At 35.7% G+C, this 20,202-nt stretch overlaps 1 protein-coding gene across 1 annotated transcript in view; it reads left to right on the top strand.

Annotated features, from left to right (window-relative positions):
• LOC123546896 (alsin-like) overlaps nt 1–18,893 on the top strand; it is a 103,858-nt gene extending 84,965 nt beyond the window's left edge. The window contains exons 27-33 of the mRNA XM_045333534.2: nt 1,227–1,370; nt 4,760–4,936; nt 6,278–6,323; nt 7,662–7,723; nt 10,213–10,276; nt 11,328–11,510; nt 16,591–18,893. Coding sequence (XP_045189469.2) covers nt 1,227–1,370; nt 4,760–4,936; nt 6,278–6,323; nt 7,662–7,723; nt 10,213–10,276; nt 11,328–11,510; nt 16,591–16,635 — 721 coding nt within the window. The 3' untranslated portion in view covers nt 16,636–18,893. The remainder of the gene's footprint in view (nt 1–1,226; nt 1,371–4,759; nt 4,937–6,277; nt 6,324–7,661; nt 7,724–10,212; nt 10,277–11,327; nt 11,511–16,590) is intronic.
• Nucleotides 18,894–20,202: the final 1,309 nt, after the last annotated feature.

Genomic DNA, 20,202 nt, shown 5'->3' with positions numbered 1-20,202 from the left:
AGCCTGCAATTATGTGTCCGCTCTTTATCTCCTAAACCCCTTGAAGGAATTTTATAAAACTTGGGTCAAATGATCACCTCATCAAGACGATGTGCAGAACCCATGATTCAGCCATGCCGGGTCAAGGTCACAACTCAAGGTCAAAGGTTTGAGCCTTCCATTTTGTGTCCGCTCTATATCTCTTAAACACCTTGAAGGAATTTTATAAAACTTGGGTCAAATGATCACCTCATCAAGACGATGTGCAGAACCCATGAGTCAGTCATGCCGGCTCAAGGTCAAGGTCACAACTTAGGGTCAAAGGTTTGAACCTTCCATTTTGTGTCCGCTCTATATCTCCTAAACCCCTTGAAGGATTTTCATCAAACTTGGGTCAAACGATCACCTCATCAAGGCGATGTGCAGAACTTATGAGTCAGCCATGTCGGCTCAAGGTCAAGGTCACAACTGAAGGTCAAAGGTTTGAGCCTTCCATTTCGTGTCCGCTCTATATCTCCTAAACCCCTTGAAGGAATTTTATAAAACTTGGGTAAAATGATTACCTCATCAAAACGATGTGCAGAAATTATGAGTCGACCATGCCAGCTCAAGGTCAAGGTCACAGCTAACGGTCGAAGGTTTGAGCCTTCCATTTGGTGTCCACTCTGTATCTCCTTAACCCCTTGAAGGATTTTCATCAAACTTGGGTCAAATGATCACCTCATCAAGAACTCATGAGTCAGCCATGTCAACTCAAGGTCAAGGTCACAACTGAAGGTCAAAGGTTTCAGCTCTGTATCTCCTAAACCCCTTGAAGGATTTTCATGAAACTTTGGTCAAATGATCACCTCATCAAGACGTTGTGCAGAATTCATGAGTCAGTCATGTCAGTTCAAGGTCAAGGTCACAGCTAAAATCAAAGGTTTTACCCTTTCACTATCCATAGCAGTGGCGGGGGATTTAGCTGTCTTTCAGACTGCCTTGTTACTTAATATTTTTGACACAGACTCAAGCTATTGTGCAATATCTTCATCCACCATTGGAGTCATTAAACACTCCAGTGACAGCTCCAGTTTCCTCAGATGTGCCCAGTTTCACTATCCAGCATCGAAATAGTCGAGCGCGGTCTCCTGTGACAGCTCTTGTTTGTGACCCTGACAAGTTCCTTACATCCGAGTTTTACTGTATAGCATTTAGATATTCACCTGTATGAAGACAAGAGGTAATAGTTTTGTTATCTGTTACAGAATATTGTTCCCAGAATTGCCTGGGAAGGGTGATCCCACACATATATACCAAGAGAAACAGAGACGGGCCAGTACCCCTATCAGGGAGAACATGGGCTTTATACAGAGACAGATATCGGAGGTTGATGGGGAGGAGTTACCAAAGTGAGTGTGGTAATTCCTTATTCAAAACTAAAGGAGTGATTTTAATATTAATATAACTTACTTTGAATCTTTTTTTAATTTTGTGAGCATAATTTTTTTTTACAAAAATGGCTATTTCTTGGAATCATGGATTTAGAATCGAAAAGGTCAAATATATTGTTATTTTATTTATTCTTTTGGATTTGTTTTGTTGCCCCACCATGAAATTCATGAAAATAAGTCCATATTGAATATTAAAATATTTTAACCTTACTCTGAAGAATGTTTGACACAAACATCAGTCACTGTAGAGTGAAGTTTTATTTAGAAAAATGGTGTAGGTTCAAGGTTTGAGAGCCAATCACAGAATGAGACATTGTTATTGGTCAGCTTCAAGATCGAATTCAAAATCAACAAATCAGGTTAATGAGTTTGAGACTGGTCTCAGTTTTATATGATAGGACTGAAAACAGTTTCCACTCAAATTATTTGAGAATGCTTGAACCTCAAATGCATCTATTAGGGTGATTACCTGTAATCAGTAGAAGACCCCTATTAATTTGAAGGTTGAGACAGAAAACCATTTCAGATCAGTAACTGGAGTAGGATTCAGCCTTTGGCTGCTAAACTTCATAAGATGATTACCTGTGGTCAGTAGATGATCAGTGTTGTTTTGGTTGGTAGATTAAAGGTCAAGGTAACATTCACCTTGTGACTGCAACAGTTTACTATCAATAACTGGAGATGGATATGGCCATCAGACTTCATTAACATGATTGCCTGTGGCAAATAGATGACTCCTATCAAATTTGAGGTCAAAGGTCAAGGTTACATTTACCTTGAAATCTAAAATGGTTTCTGATCAATACCTGGAGAACACATGGACCTAAGGCTGTCAAACTTCATAACATGATTGACAATGGTTAGCAGATGGCCCCTATTGTTTATGGGGTCATTAGTTGAAAGATTATGGCTACGGCGAACTTAGTGATTGAAAATTACACACCAAGTTAACTCTGACAGGCTGTCATGGGGTAATATGTGTTTTACAAATAGCTCTTGTTTACCTTGTAACCTGTGTTTAGTTCATGTAAGTGGTATACCAAAGATATATTCTGCATCATTTGACCTACCTTTCTTTATTTCAGGGAAGTAGTTTCAGCAGCTGGTCGATTACAGCCTATTTTGCTACCAAAGGTATATCCAGCATTATTTGACCTACCTACCTATCTTTATTTCAGGGAAGTAGTTTCAGCAGCTGGTCTATTACAGCCTATCTTGCTACCAAAGATATATCCTGCATTATTTGACCTACCTATCTTTATTTCAGGGAAGTAGTTTCAGCAGCTGGTCTATTACAGCCTATTTTACTACCAAAGGTATATCCAGCATTATTTGACCTACCTATCTTTATTTCAGGGAAGTAGTTTCAGCAGCAGGTCTATTACAACCTATTTTGCTACCAAAGATATATCCTGCATTATTTGACCTACCTATCTTTATTTCAGGGAAGTAGTTTCAGCAGCTGGTCTATTACAGCCTATTTTACTACCAAAGATATATCCAGCATTATTTGACCTACCTATCTTTATTTCAGGGAAGTAGTTTCAGCAGCTGGTCTATTACAGCCTATTTTGCTACCAAATATATATCCTGCATTATTTGACCTACCTATCTTTATTTCAGGGAACTGCATTATTTGACCTACCTATCTTTATTTCAGGGAAGTAGTTTCAGCAGCTGGTCTATTACAGCCTATTTTGCTACCAAAGATATATCCAGCATTATTGTACCCCCCGACAACAAAGTTGTAAGGCGGGGTATACTGGTTTCAGGTTGTCTGTCTGTCCGTCTGGCCGTCTGTCCGTAGACGCAATCTTGTGCGCACCATCTCTCCTTATCCCCTTGACAGAATTTAATGAAACTTCACACAAGTGATCAGTACCAACAGTAGTTGTGCATGGGGCATGTTAGGTTCTTTTAGAAAAAAAATTTGCAGAGTTATGGGACTTTGTTTTTTTGTTACTATACTATATACATAGACACAATCTGGTGCGCACCATCTCTCCTCATCCCCTTGACACAATTTAATGAAACTTCACACAAGTGATCAGTACCAACAGTAGTTGTGCATGGGGCATGTTAGGTTCTTTTAGAAAAAAAAAATTGCAGAGTTATGGGACTTTGTTTTTTTGTTACTATACTATATACATAGACACAATCTTGTGTGCACCATCTCTCCTCATCCCCTTGACACAATTTAATGAAACTTCACACAAGTGATCAGTAACAACAGTAGTTGTGCATGGGGCATGTTAGGTTCTTTCAGAAAAAAAATTTGCAGAGTTATGGGACTTTGTTTTTTTGTTACTATACTATATACATAGACACAATCTGGTGCGCACCATCTCTCCTCATCCCCTTGACACAGTTTAATGAAACTTCACACAAGTGATCAGTAACAACAGTAGTTGTGCATGGGGTATGTTAGGTTCTTTCAGCGACAAAAATTGCAGACTTATGAGACTTTGTTTCTTGTTAACATACTATGTACATACAGTCTGCATATGCAATCTTGTGCGTGCCTAATCTACCAAACCCTTACACACAATTTAATGAAACTTCACACAAGTGATCAGTACCAACCCTAGTTGTGCATGGTGCATGTTACATTCTTTTAGATAAATATTCTGCATAGTTATGGGACTTTGTTTTTTGTTACTATACTGTATACATACAGTCTATATACATACAGTCCACATAATTATGCAATCTTGTGTGCGTCAAATTGCAATGTACTGTGTCAGTGCATGCGGGGGGTACATTCATCACCTTTAGTGATAGATCTAGTTTGACCTACCTATTTTTATTTCAGGGAAGTAGTTTCAGCAGCTGGTCTTTTACAGCCTATTTTACTACCAAAGGTATATCCAGCATTATTTGACCTACCTATCTTTATTTCAGGGAAGTAGTTTCAGCAGCAGGTCTATTACATCCTATTTTGCTACCAAAGATATATCCTGCATTATTTGACCTACCTGTCTTTATTTCAGGGAAGTAGTTTCAGCAGCTGGTCTATTTACAGCCTATTTTGCTACCAAAGATATATCCAGCATTATTTGACCTACCTATCTTTATTTCAGGGAAGTAGTTTCAACAGCAGGTCTATTACAGCCTATTTTGTTACCAAAGATATATCCAGCATTATTTGACCTACCTATCTTTATTTCAGGGAAGTAGTTTCAGCAGCTGGTCTATTACAGCCTATTTTGCTACCAAAGATATATCCAGCATTATTTGACCTACCTATCTTTATTTTAGGGAAGTAGTTTCAGCAGCAGGTCTATTACAGCCTATTTTGTTACCAAAGATATATCCAGCATTATTTGACCTACCTATCTTTATTTCAGGGAAGTAGTTTCAGCAGCTGGTCTGTTACAGCCTATTTTGCTACCAAAGATATATCCAGCATTATTTGACCTCTATGCACTCCACAATGATCGTGAGGATGAGAAATATTGGGAGAGGGTGATGAAGCTGAACAAACAGGGTGATATGTCCCTGATGGCTTATCTTGGCATAGATCAGTACGTAATTTATATATCCAGATACAAAGAGTTATAAGGGGTATATTAGAGTCATGCGTGCCTGTCTGTCTGTTTGTAAGTTCTTACCAGAGGCCTATCTTGAAAACTTCTTTAGTAGATTTTTAAATAGGTAGATCTAATCATAAATTTTTATCATCAAATATGATAAGATACAAGCATGACCAAGTCGCTAGGTCCAAGGTCAAGCTTATTCATGGGAGGTCAGATTTCTGTATTTTGTTTTAGCTCCATATCTTCTAAAGGATTTGAAGACAAATCATTAAGACAACATGCAGAGTACTTAACTTCCTGTATCAAAGAAGCATCTGGAGTATGAATCACCTTCAGTGATAGCTCTAGTGTTTTTTTCTTGCTGTGTCGATCACATTCATTTGCTAATTACCTATTATTGGAAACATATACCAGAGAGTTACAATCATACATCATCAGGCTTTCCAGCGTTCCTACTTTTCCTACTTTTTTGAAAGTTCTATTTTTTTCCTACTTTTCTATAAAACCTCCTATTACTCCTACTTTTTTCATATCAGAAGTTTTAAAAATGTTTTTTTTGAACCCCAGAATCAAATTTTTTTTCCGCTCCCTCCCGTACCTACCCAGATGAATGTAAATTAACATCTTGGAGTGTTCTTGTCAATGTTCAAAAAAGTATATACTGTGGTTTATGAAAGTAGTTTGGATTCAGTAGGTGCGTCTTTAGTGCATTTAACTGTGAACAGTGAAATGTCTGATTCCAGTGCAAAAGCCCTTTTTTGTCCCAAAAGCTCTTTTTGTCAAAGTTTGTAGCTTACATAAACTCCTACTTTTTTCGTCAGATTTCTTAATTTTTTCCTACTTTTCACCTACTGTTTTGCGACATTTATTCCTATTTTTCTCCTATTTTTTTGTAATGGCTGGCTGGAAAGCCTGCATCATTGACGACATATAACAGTGACGCCGTCAAGTGTAAATGGTTAATTTTTCTGAATATCACATCCATTGAGGCTATCTCACACTGTGAATAGTACATTTAATTAACTTTAGCATATTGAATGGGTTTAAAAATGCAGTAACTGTTGAACTATAAAGATGTTGGAAACTAATGAAGTCCATGTCCATTGTGATACAAGGGATATGAGATATTTTATATGAAATACTCATTTCAGTAGGTGAGAAAATGGGTAAAAGAGTTTTGTGAACTTTTATATCAGTATCAGCTTGATTGTCAGCTTGTTTGCTATAAACTGTTAGTCCGTAACTGAACCCAAATTCTTTTTCTTTTTAAATATTTTTAAATCTAAAGTCATACTATCTAAATGTGTCTCATTATTTTTTCTTTTACAGAAGTTTCTGGTGTCTTGATGGGTCCATGTTTGAAGACAAAAAAGTGGTAAAATTTTTGTGTGTTTGCTTTTCTTTTAACGTTTAAGTCGTCCTATCAATTCCTTGATTATTCCCCTCACTCGAAGCAATTAAATTTTAGTGATGAAGACGTTTTTTTTTGTTTTGTTTTTTCAGAGAACAGGTTCTGAATTCATACCTATGTGCACAGGTATGTGATTGTGTAGGATTTCATTGTTTATAGCACTAAGTGTCTAAGATTAAAGGCACGTTAAAGAACCAGACTGTCTAATTGCAAAGAGCTAGGCTAAGTTAGCCGGACAAGCTTGTATCTAAAAAGGATTTCTCTCTATCTGTTCTGGGGCTTTATCTTACTCTGTCCCTCTGGTCAGATCGCGCTGTGTCTGTAATAGTAGAGGATGAATTTAGCGCCCTGTGTGGCTGCGTTTGCTATATGTAAAGCGCCTTTGAACGTGTTTATCATGAAAAGGGCGCTATATAAATCTGGTATAATAATATATAATGTAATAAGATGTCAAATTGAGAACATTGCAAGTTATTCATTTAGTTTAGTCATACTTGTTTCAAAAGTAAGACTGAAATTTTAAACATGTACATTTAGATTAACTTGTTGCAAGAAAATTGATCAAAATATATTGTACAAGACTCTGCAAACACTCTTTTCTGTGTGTAGTGATTTAGTACACAATATAAGTTACAGAAACTCGTTGTTTTTATTCCTGAACAGAGGTGTTTCTATAAGTTTTTTGATTAAGTGATATACAGTCAAACCTGTATTAAACAGCCAGCCAAGGAAACAGAACAGCCTGGCTGCTTAAGGCAGTTAGTTGTTTAAGACAAGTTGAAATTTGAACAAAATGTCAATTTTGAAAATATCTTACTGGCTTCTTGAGGCAAGTGGGTGCTGAATACAAGTGGCTGCTAAAACAGGTTCAACTGCATAACGAATCACAGATTTTTAAGTAACTTGTTCTCATTTGTTTTTAATAAAAATGAAGTATTCTGAAAATCTGCTGAAAAACTTTAATTTATAAACTAGGCCTGTTGTTTCAGTAATTATCTCTGTCATATGAATTTTTGTGCATAATCTGTGTTAAGTACAAAAACAGGGTTTTGAAAGAAGAAAAACATATGAGACACTTTGAAATGAAGAACAGAGTTATCATTCTACATGTACACAAGTTTTTACAAATATTTTATACTGTTTTGTTTAGTTATTTCTCAAAGCCAGATGTATATATCAAACTATGTACATGTAAATGAGGATATCATACTTATTCCATGCAGCTAAGGTTTACATTAATTTGAGACAGTTATGGTTTGATAATGTTTGATTTATTAAAATGAGCATTTTGGTCATTTTCAGAGAATATCTTCAATCAGGGATCATAGCTATTCAAGAGCAGTAGACGTTTTACAGCAAATCAGGTATCATTTTAAATTATAGAACTGTTAGGTTATTTAACATTTTTATATACAAGGCAGCAATATATTTGGATGAGTACCCACTCGACATTCTCGTCTGAGGTTCGTCAAAATCTGAGACAAACCTCTGATTTATTTCTTCTGTTTATTTAGTGGACATGCGCACACACTCGTCATGACTACAGAAAGCGGTTTCAGCTAATCAATGTTCGACATTATTTGGCAGGCCAAATTGAAACTTCAGACCACATCTAAGCAAAGTACTTGGTAACAATGAATAAAGACAATATTGCGTAACTGCGATTAATAAAGATTTATTCCCCTAATTGGATGTTTAGAAATTTACCTTAAGAAATAATAGAATTCCTTGTAATTCTGTGTCAATATCAGAAAGGACGTGGTCACGCTTTAAACAGCCAGTTTTGATTGGTTCATTTGTCGCAAAACATTGTTATTTACCATTAATCTAACCAGATTAAAATATTGGTGAAATGTGCCAGTGCTTCATTTAGGGAATCATGGTAGACCTCCGGTATGCTAGAATGCCATTCGAAGAAACATAGGCATGTTCAGTAAGTTTTTAGTCCACTACTGGTTGAAAACCAGTTTCAGGGCTATAGGACTGCGCTTTTTCATCTGTCCAGGATTGCGCTTTTCCATCTGTCCAGGATTGCGCTTTTCCATCTGTCCATCAATCATTCCATCCATCCACAATTTTGTGTCCATTCCATAACTCTGTCATGGATCAATGGATTTTAATTTTACTTGGCACAAATGTTTCGCATAATCAGACAATGCGTCATGCGCAAAACGGGACCCCAAGCTCAAAGGTCAAGTTCACACTTGGAGGTCAACAGGGCTTTTTTCCTGTCTGGTCTGTAACTTAACAATCCATGAAGGAATTTTTATATTACTTAGCACAAATGTAGCCCATAGTAAGACAATGTGTCATGCACAATTTTCAGACCCCTAGCTTAAAGGCCAAGGTCACACTTGGGAGTCAGATGTTAACATGGCATGAACAGGGTCTGTTTCTTGTCCGGTCCAGAACTCTGTCGTCCATCAAAGGATTACAATATTACTTGGCATAAATGTTCCCCATGATAAGATAAGCACAGATGGGCACAAGTCTAAATATATTGGCATTTTACAGGACAGTATGAAATAGTCTTATTTAGTGTTTATTTTTCTCAATAAAAAAATGGAAAGCAATCAAATGAACATGATTCCATCTTATAAACATTGTGTTAAGTTTTTTTTGATGTTGAAATTCAAGTGATTCATATGGATACATATAGTGGTCAACAGCTTTTATTGCTCAGTTAGCATGGAGATTGGAAGCAAAGATTTTATATTGTTCATTGTGGATTATATTGTATCCAAAATAGAAATTTATTGGATGGCCACAAGGTACAAAATGAGAATTGCTGACTGGAAGTGAAAAATAGGTATAGAATAAGATACACCTAAAGTTGATACTCTGTAGATTTGGTGTTTGATAGACAACTACCATATTCACATTTCTAAGACTTCCCACTGTATACCTAGCCGGTTATAATTTTGGAGACAATGCTGTTTATTGTTCACAACTGTTTTCAATTCACCAGCCAGTCTGTCTGTTAAAATTGGTGAAATAAAGATTGTACCAAATATTACCCAAGCTTCATTACTGCTTGTAGTATAATAATGTAGGTTTAAATTTGTGTCATTGTTAAATGTAAATCCAGTTGATATACACTGCTTTTAGGGCAAAGTTATAAAGAAACAAGACTAAACTGAGCAAAATTGGTAAAATACCTCCTTGGCTTTGTTTAACCCTTAGCTAAATTTCTAAAATGGACTGGTCTATCATTCATTTTTGGCAGTACCATTTATTATTTGAAGGGGTGTTCACTGAAAATTTACAGCCTGAATAGCGAACAGTGCAGACCATGATCAGACTGCACAGATGTGCAGGCTGATCTTGGTCTGCACTGGTCGCAAAGGCAGAATCACTTGCCGCCAGCAGGCTAAAGGTTAAAAGAAAAACTTCCTATACCAAAACCTATACTTACTTAGCTTAATTGTAAAGAAAGCTTGTTGGTTATTGAAATCCCTGACTGCCTCCATACTAGTGTTAAATTTAAAAACATTTAAGTGAATGCTGATCAGTTTACAGATCCAACAAATCAGATTCAGTGTCTCATACCATCAACTGTTGCCATAGTATCACATTACAATGTAGTACTGTGAATTCATTAATATTCGTGTGGGAATAATTTTCGTGGATTTCGTGGTTGAGTCAATCCACGAAATTTAATCCCAACGAACAAGTAAAATTCCCATTCATTTTATGTTCAAAAGTTGAAATCCACAAATTCATATCCCCACGAAAATGCTGTTTTGACCAAAACCACGAAATTTCATGCCCACGAAATTAAATGATTTTACAGTATGTAAAAGTCAAAGTAATTGTCTCCATTGTGACCTCTTTTAATTGATTTTCTATACAGCACTGCATTCTGCCCTCTGGAAAAGCTTGAAGTGATCCAGCATACATTCCTGGCAGTATCACAGGTAAATAATGTCTAAACTGGTTACTCTCTAAACTGATAAATACTCTAAAAATTGATTACTCACTAAACATTTATATGTGGCGTTCCATGAGAAAATCTGTATTAGTGACAAAAAGGTCAAAATTGAGGTGATAAAATATTCACGAAGAACATTCTTTCAACATTTCAAATCTGAAAATTTGAAGTAATTATCTTCATCATTTCAAGAGTTACAAGGATTTTAAGTCAATGAAGGCATTTTGAGACATGACGTTAAGAACGTCATGAAAGCAGTATGATGTCGCCGTGCATGGCATGTGTTTTTCAAGTCATTAATGCAACAAGTTTTGCGTATCACTTACAAAACACCATACTTATGAATATTTAGGAACAGTTAAAAATGTTTTACTGAAAAATAACTTAACTGTATATTTTTGCCTTCATCACGGGCCTTTTTTTTACACACCGCTATATTTTCATGATGCACAGGTGCTTTGAAATTTCTGTTTCCATGACAACATTTATTTGTAAAATATGGTAGAATTTGATTTGCCTCAGGTAACAGTATTACAATGTACTTGTTTCTAGTTTCTGCATGAATACAAGAAAAACAAGAATTTTCCAGTATTTTAAACTACTTGTTAAGCAATAATAATAATTATCATGTCACTAATAATACAGGTTTTCTCATGGAACAGCCCATATTATATTACTATAAATTGCCTCATATTTTGTTTGCTTTTATGTGACACAAACACTGGAGACAGTATGGCAACTTTCTAGCTTTTCTAGTGGAAAAGACCCAAGGAACACTGCTGGACTCGTTTTCAGGCGTAGTTTGGGCCCCAAGTAGATCACTGACCTGCCAGCAGAATGAAAGATCTATCTTGGCAGATCTGGAGTGGACAGCTGTTTGGGGCAAATGTTTCATAGTTGATTACAATAATGCCCTGATCAGAGAGGCCCTTGTAGACTTCATCTACATCTTATAAAAAAAAATTTTTTAAACTTAACAGCTGTTTCAAGTGTTTCACAAGACTATTATTATACTATTATTTGTTTGTTTCTTTTAGACTGTTCAAGAGTACTCTGGTGAAGAGCATATTTGGTGCATGGATGATCTGTTCCCGATATTCCAATTTGTAGTGATCAGAGCTCGGATCCACCACCTGGGTGCCGAGATACACTTTATTGAGGAATTAATGGAGAGCTACCTGGAGTTTGGAGAACTTGGCATCATGTTTACAACATTAAAAGTATGTATAACAATTACTACAAGCTACATTCATTTTAGTTTCTTAACCCTTACCCTGCTAAGTTTCTAAGATGGACTGGTCCATGGTTCAATTTGGGCAATACCATTTATTATTCCAAGGGGAGTTCACTGAAAATTTACTGACTGAATAGCGAACAGTGTAGACCATGATCAGCCTGCACGGATGATCTTGGTCTGTACTGGTCGCAAAGGCAAAATCACTTGCAGCTGGCAGGCTCAAGGTTAAAGGTCTTAACACATGACTGAGTATGTAACAGTCCTATTTCAAATAACTTTTACTTCAATATGTACTGCAAGCAAATTAAAAAAAATGAAAAACAGACAAATGGGCTTCTATGTTAAGTCACTGCTGCCATGGTTGCACATATTTGTGACTCTTCTAGAAGAATGTTAGTCACCTTAGGCTTTGGTAGTTGTAATAAGATACTGTACATGCTCTGATTTTAGATTTTTTTTATAGTATAGTGTGTAGAATGAATCATAGCTTAAAGAATGTTACTAAGTTTAGTTGAGGGAGGATGAATGGAACTTATTATACCCCCACCAAACATGTTTGAGGTGGGTATAGAGGAGTCAGTTTTGTTGCGTCGCATCCCGTCGCGACTCAAAATCTATTATCTCAGTTATTACTAAATGGATTTGATTCAAACTTAAAATAGATGTTCCACCTATATCACCCACATCATCTGACATAAGGTGCTTAACTCTGACATCAATTTTTTATGAATTATGTCCCCTTTTACTTTAAATTTAAGGTTGATTTTGATGTATTTTCACTATATCTCAGTTATTACAAAATGGATTTGATTTAAACTTAAATAGATGTTCCACCTCATCACCCACATCATGTGACACAAGGTGCATAACTCTGACACCAATTTTTCATGAATTATGCCCCTTTTTACTTAGAATTTAAGGTTAATTTTGATGTATTTTCACTATATCTCAGTTACTACTGAATGGATTTGATTCAAACTTAAAATAAGTTTTCCACCTCATCACCCACATCATGTGACACAAAGTGCATAACTCTGACACCAATTTTTCTTGAATTATGTCCCCTTTTACTTAAAATTTAAGGTTAATTTTGATGTATTTTCACTATATCTCATTCTGATTGGCTTAGAGCCAAAGGGAAGTAACCTTTTTTAAACTTTTGTACTGAGTTTCTTCCCCTTAAATTCCAGGAATTAGTCTATTTTTAGAAATCCTATTTTTAGATTTTCAATATTTTAGGTATTTTTCTAACTTTTTTGTTATAAGTCCTATGCAAAAAGTAAATACATTTTTCTGTGGTAACATGGGTTGGTAAGACATTTTTTTTGTATTCACTTTTAGTGTATCTCTAATATTAGAATTTTTTTATATTTACTAGTATTACTTTACTAGTATTATACTAGTATTACTTATATGTGGAAGCCCAGGATGAAGTACTCCAAAGATGAGTAAAATTTTTTTTAAGTATTAAGCTTTTTTTTGACATTTTTATATTATTCTAAGTATTTTTAACATTTCTTATGGTTGCCATTCTTCTGTGACAAGACCGTATGGTGGGGGGTATGAGTCACTCCTGTGACAGTTCTAGTTATGCCTAGACTTAGAGTATGGTCTGAAAAACACAAAGTTTTAACATTGTAGGCAAGCTATTTGTATCTATTATGTGGCTCTGGGTGTAGAATTCTTCAAGTGAGGAAACCATTCATTTGAAAGTCAGTGACAGGTGCCCTCCAATGCATGAAACAATGCCCAGAGGGACACCTTGGGTCTTCCTTTACCAGGAAAAGCTGGAAAACTCACCTAATGATATAATTTGTGTTGGTTTGACTTTAAACACAACAAAAAAGATACAATGATCAAATTAACAAATTTGCTTACATGTGTGATGAAACAAGACTGCAGATTACCATGTAGCAGTGACTGTGAAACTTGTTCATTAAAATTTAATATACATATAGAATATTGGCAGTTTCTAAAGAAACCTCTGTGCATTGCTAGCTTTGATTTTGCTTCTTAAAAAACATCGTATTACACTATTGAAATATTGAAAGTAAAACTCTTTTGATTTGAGCCACGCCATGAGAAAACCAACATAGTGCGTTTGTGACCAGCATAGATCCAAACCAGCCTGCGCATCTGGGCAGTCTGGTCAGGATCCATGCTGTTCGCTTTCAAAGCCTATTGCAATTAAAGAAACCGTCAGTGAACAGCATGGATCCTGACCAGACTGCGCAGATGCACAGGCTGGTCTGGATCCATGCTGCTTGCAAAACCACTATGTTGGTTTTCTCATGGCGCAGCTCATTTTATGTAAAAGCAGATAAAGCAACTGTCCAAATAGGGAGTATGTGTAATTATGTATCTTCTGCTCTGATCATCAGTTTTTCGAATGTTTGACAAATACCTGAGATAACAAAGTAGAAAATGGAAAATAAATTGAAATCAGTATATTTTGTTCATAGTATGAATTGTGGCAGTCAAATTGTATAAACAATGTCTTTTTTAACCTTTAATTGTAAATATTTACACTTAACATACAAGGGAAAAAAATAGTGATTATTTTCGTATAAACAACATTGGTGGAATAATATAAAAGACAGCGCTTTCCACGACATTGCACATGCTACCTGATGTCATTCACAAAAACAAAAATCACATATAAATGGCATTCTTTCAAAATTTGACACCAAAATTTCAAAATGAATATTAAATGATAGCTTAAACAAATTTTCTTACAGTAAATATCAAAATTGAATTGACATGACAGTATGATGTTTTACTGAATTTAATAATTTTTTAATTAAAAAACCATGAACTGTATTTTCATCCGAAGGCAAATTTTGATTGAACATGGGCGGTTTTTTTTTTGGCATTTTTATTTAGATGCTGAAAAGATGGATATCCTGTCATTCATTTTGATTTTCTGATACTCAAGGAAAAATCAAATCATCCAAGAATCACTAGCATGATTCATGAATTTGCAAGTAGTCCCAGTATGGTCTATACTTGTATAAATGCACCAAAAATAATTGAGCCGTGCCATGAGAAAACCAACATAGTGGGTTTGCGACCAGCATGGAGCCAGACCAGCCTGAGCATCCGCGCAGTCTGGTCAGGCTCCATGCTGTTCGCTTTTAAAGCCTATTGGAATTGGAGAAACTGTTAGCCAACAGCATGGAGCCTGACCAGGCTGCGCGGATGCGCAGGCTGGTCTGGATCCATGCTGGTCGCAAATCCACTGTTGGTTATCCCATGGCACGGCTCAATTAATTCTTAAATAAAGACAACAGTCATAATGTGTTTGTTTAAAATGTGGCTGTCTCATGTTTTTTTTTGAACATAAAAGATAATAATTTTAACTCCCATTTTCGGTAATTGTTTCATAATATATTTGTCATACCAAGTACTGGTTTGAATATTTTATTAACATAAAAGAAAGTATTTGAATATTTTGTTTCGATTACCTCCCGTCTTAGCTTTGTAAGTTGAAAGTTGTGTTTTTGTAACCATTTAATTATACATATTCTATGTTTTTAAAGTGGCTTTATCTGCTTTTATTGTAAAATTAATAGCCGTCTGACCCTTTATTGGCCTTTGGAGTTATTGTACTATTTATTTGAACTGTCAAAACATGTTTCTGGCTTTCATGTTAATCTTATATATGGTGAACAGAATATAATGAAAGCTGGGAACAAGTTTTGTCAGGTCAAATAAATAGTACAATACATGTAGTATTAAGCACAGGTTTAAAAGTATTAGTATTGATACCAGGATAAAATGCTTAAGTATACATGGTATAAAATATTGGGTGTAAAGATTAAAAGTTAATGGAAAGTTTTTATAGAAGCCTATGGAAGGGGAGCAGTGATCTTATTGTAAAGATGTCAGCCGCTCAACCCAGGGGTTAGGGGTTTAAGCCCCACTGAGGTCATGACCACGCCTTCTTATTTTACACCAGTAAATACTGGTTTTTCCAGGAAGAGAAAAATTAGCTTAAAGCTTTCACCACAGTTAAGCTGAAATAACTGGTAAAAACTAAGCCTTTGGCCTCTACACCTTTTAAACACAAATGTATGCAGGCATGCACATGCGCGCACACACACACACACGCACGCACGCATTTTACAGAATAAGGCTTGTTTGGAGCATCACTTGAAAAGTATTAATGGCATTTGATCGAAACCTCACAAGATGATAGAGGCCATTGACGGGAAGAGCACTGTCAAACAAAGAACCATAACTCTACCTAAACTAGTTTTTTGAATTATCTCCCTTTAGTCAATTTTCTTCTTTTTATTATCACTAATTTTTATGTCCCCGGCATCTACTGATGCGGGAGGCATATAGTGATTGTCCTGTCCGTCTGTCCGTTCGTTCGTTCGTCTGTCCGTCCGTACGAGGTTAACAAAATGGGACCGTTTCGTCTAGCATCAATACCTCTTACTAGAATGACTTGATACTAATGCAGATGTAACCTGTGACCATTCCTCATCTTCAGACATCACCTGACCTCAGTTTGACCATGACCTTGACCTCATTTTGGACTTAGGTTGCTTTATATGGGCCATCTCTTGGTTAACCAAATGGGACTGTTTCGTGTAGCATCAATACCCCTTTCTAGAATGACTTGATACTAATGCAGATGTAACCTGTGACCATTCCTCATCTTCTGACATCACCTGACCTCAGTTTGACCTTGACCTCATTTTGGACTTAGGTTGCTTTATATGGGCCTTCTCTTGGTTAACCAAATGGGACTGTTTCGTCTAGCATCAATACCCTTTACTAAAATGACTTGATACTTATGCAGATGTAACCTGTGACCATTCCTCATCTTCAGACATTACCTGACCTCAGTTTGACCTTGATCTTGACCTCGTTTTGGATTTGGTTGCTTTGTATCGACTAGGATGCCACCGGGGGCATCAAGCGTTTATTGAACGCAGCTTCTTGTTTTTGGTTTCTAATATGTTATTCCCCATATTGGGACAAGCACATGCATCGGGAAGCATCATTCGGTTTTACCGATTCCTTGTTGTAATAGTATTTTTTCTTATTTTCAGGCATGTTACTATCAGATACAGAATGAAAAGATGCCAATTCACTAAACTGAGATCGTCTTTGAAATGTTGTGTTATTTTAAGTTATTTATATCCTTAATGCTATCATATACATTCCTAATTTAACTATTAGAAAATAAATGTTTGAGATTATTGCTTCCAGTTAACCAAAATGCTTTCATGAGAGTATTTATTTATTTAATGATTGACAGTAGATATGTGAGCCACACCATGAGAAAACCAACATAGTGGGTGCGCGACCAGCATGGATCCAGACCAGCCTGCGCATCCGCGCAGTCTGGTCAGGCTCCATGCTGTTTGCTTTTAAAGCCTTTTGGAATTGGAGAAACTGTTAGCGAACAACATGGATCCTGACCAGACTGCGCGGATGCGCAGGCTGGTCTGGATCCATGCTGGTAGCAAAGCCACTATGTTGGTTTTCTCATGGCATGGCTCATTTAATTATTGACAGTAGATATGTATTGATTTCATGATTTTATGGGTGCACATACATTTAGGATTTCATACATTATATAACTGTTCGATGTGTCAAAATTTAGAACATTTCGCTTTTCACACGCTTTATCTGAACATGGTTTAAATCTTCTTGTCAAACCATATATGAAGTCTGGAATGAGTAGTAAAATTCATCTGGCAATTTTTTTTATTACGTATAAAGATTTACTACTGTTACATGTAATCGTTCAAATTCTTATAAAGCATTCCGTGCTTGTAAAATTTCTTGTTGCAGTAGATTTCAGATGTATTTGGATCGAGAGGTTTAAGTTCGATCCTTGAGCTAGGCGTATGTTTTTCATGATGATTTGATAAAAGACACTGTGTCTGACATCATTCGTCCCCCACTTCTGATTCATGTGGGGAAGTAGGCAGTTACTTGTGGAGAACAGGTTTGTACTGGTACAGAATCCAGGAACACTAGTTAGATTTACTGCCCGCCATTACATAACTGGTATACTGTTGAAAAATGTCGTTAAACCCAAAACAAACAAAATGTATCCTCGTTAGGCAGTTTGGGCATTCTTCCAATGTAAATATAGCTCAGTGCATACGTTTTTCCGTAAAAGTCGAAGAATGGCAAATTCTCGTATGGAAAATAAGTAATTTACCAACTGTAATTACTGGTCCAATGCCTTAACATGATCTTCAGATAGAGTTTGATATAGCATTATTTTGAAAAGTAGTACACCACAATATCAAATCTTTAAACCAGAAAGCTGAGTCTGAAATATTGAAATGCATAAAACAGTATTATGATAGAGTATATTTGAGCCGTGTCATGGGAAAACCAACATAGTGGGTTTGCAACCAGCATGGATCCAGACCAGCCTGCGCATCTGCGCAGTCTGGTCAGGCTCCATGCTGTTCGCTTTTAAAGCCTATTGGAATTGGACAAACTGTTATCGAACATCATGGATCCTGACCAGACTGCGCGGATGCGCAGGCTGGTCTGGATCCATGCTGGTCGCAAAGCCACTATGTTGGTTTTCTCATGGCAAGGCTCAAATATCTTTCACAAATGAACATCAGATGCAATATTTTCATGAGTGGCATAGCCACAAGTGAAAATGTAAGATATGGTGTTCATGAGTGAAAGATATTTTCTTTTTATTTCATGTTTTGATCTTAAGGCTTAGACCAATTCCAGCTGAAATTAATTGGAGAACATTTTGGATCTGTAGACTACTATTAGAGCTCTAGTAGCAACCATTCAAAATTCAAAAAGTATCTAAAATTTGAGAAAAATCTCTAAACTATAGTAATTGGTTGACAGTCTAAAAATAGCCAAACCATTACATATGATGTAGATAAAGTTATTTATGTCCACTTTTATTTTTTTGTCTAAAAAGTATCTTGTTATCTACATGATTGATATTATATAAGCAGTATTGATAAATATTTTTTTTTTAATTCTATTGTCCTGTCAAACATGTATATAAAGAGTATTCTTAGAAACATTATAACGGATTCCTTATTCAGAAGTTAAATTTAGAATTGTTGATAAAATGATAAAGTTTGAAATTTAGAACCAAGTGTTTATATATAGGCAGTGTTCAGCAAAGGTTTGACTGTTGTTTATAAAAATTTGATTATTTTTTTTTAATTAGATTTGTTATGAACTCTGTGTTTATCATAATTGTTATGTGTACCTAAAACTGAATAATTAATGAAGTCTGTTATTTGAATATAATTTGTCTATGTTTGTCATTGATAATTTAAGCATGTGTAATGTATATGTGTAACCAACCATTTATGCATAGTGCAATAAATTGCTTGCCATATATGAACTATTCTTTATATTAATTTATGATAAAATTTTGGAAGTGTCTACTCTTCCAGTAAGAAGATGCTGATGTTGTGTTCCAAGCGTCTGGTAACCTAACTCCTAGCCTGTCCTCTAGGTGATTCATGTAATCAATTTTTTTTATGAATTAAAGTATTTTTAGGTTAATATTAAGAAGTGTTCTGATATTGTGTTTGTTGAAGAATAAACATAATTTTGTCAAATTGTAAGCCAGAGTTATGAAACTTGCCTTGTGATTTTATCTTATCATGCAAGAGGTTTAATTGCAGCTTTATTTTGTACTTCCAGATCAAGGTATTAGACTGCTAAATTTTTATTATGGACTGGTCCATCATTCAATTTGGGCAATATGATTTATTATTCAAAGGGGTTTTCACTGAATATTTACTGAGTGAATATCGAACAGTGCAAGACCATGATCAGCCTGCACGGTTGGTCTTCACTGGTCGCTAACAGTGCAAGACCATGATCAGCCTGCACGGTTGGTCTTCACTGCGTGCAGAATCCATTGCCACCAGCAGGCTAAGGGTTAGGGATTTTCAGGGTTGGTCGAAGAATCTTGTTCTGAATTTTAAGATTTATTTTAGTTTTAATCTTTACGATGATGATGAAGGTGGTATAATATTAAACTATTTTGTGTTTAAATTGAACGTTTTTAGCTCATCTGATTTTTTGAAAAAAAAATGATGAGTTATTGTCATCACTTGAGCGGTTGTCGGCGTCGGTGTGCCTGGTTAAGTTTTATGTTTAGGTCAGCTTTTCTCCTAAACTATCAAAGCTATTGCTTTGAAACTTGGAATACTTGTTCACCATCATAAGCTGACCCTGTATAGCAAGAAACATAACTCCATCTTGCTTTTTGCAAGATTTATGGCCCCTTTTATACTTAGAAAATATCAGATTTCTTGGTTAAGTTTTATGTTTAGGTCAACTTTTCTCCTAAACTATCAAAGCTTTTGCTTTGAAACTTGGAATACTTGTTCACCATCATAAGCAGACCCTGTACATCAAGAAACATAACTCCATCTTGCTTTTTGCAAGAATTATTGCCCCTTTTGGACTTAGAAAATCAGTTTTCTTGGTTAAGTTTTATGTTTAGGTCAGCTTTTATCCTAAACTATCAAAGCTATTCCTTTAAAACTTGCAACACTTGTTCATCATCATAAGCTGACCCTGTACAGCAAGAAACATAACTCCATCCTGCTTTTTGCAAGATTTATGGCCCCTTTTGGACTTAGAAAATATCAGATTTCTTGGTTAAGTTTTATGTTTAGGTCAACTTTTTCTCTTAA

This window comes from Mercenaria mercenaria, chromosome 9 (genome assembly GCF_021730395.1).
Source record: "Mercenaria mercenaria strain notata chromosome 9, MADL_Memer_1, whole genome shotgun sequence".
NCBI lineage: Eukaryota > Metazoa > Mollusca > Bivalvia > Venerida > Veneridae > Mercenaria > Mercenaria mercenaria.
The sequence above is the reverse complement of the archived record's forward strand: the minus strand, read 5'-3'. Positions and strand labels throughout refer to the sequence as shown.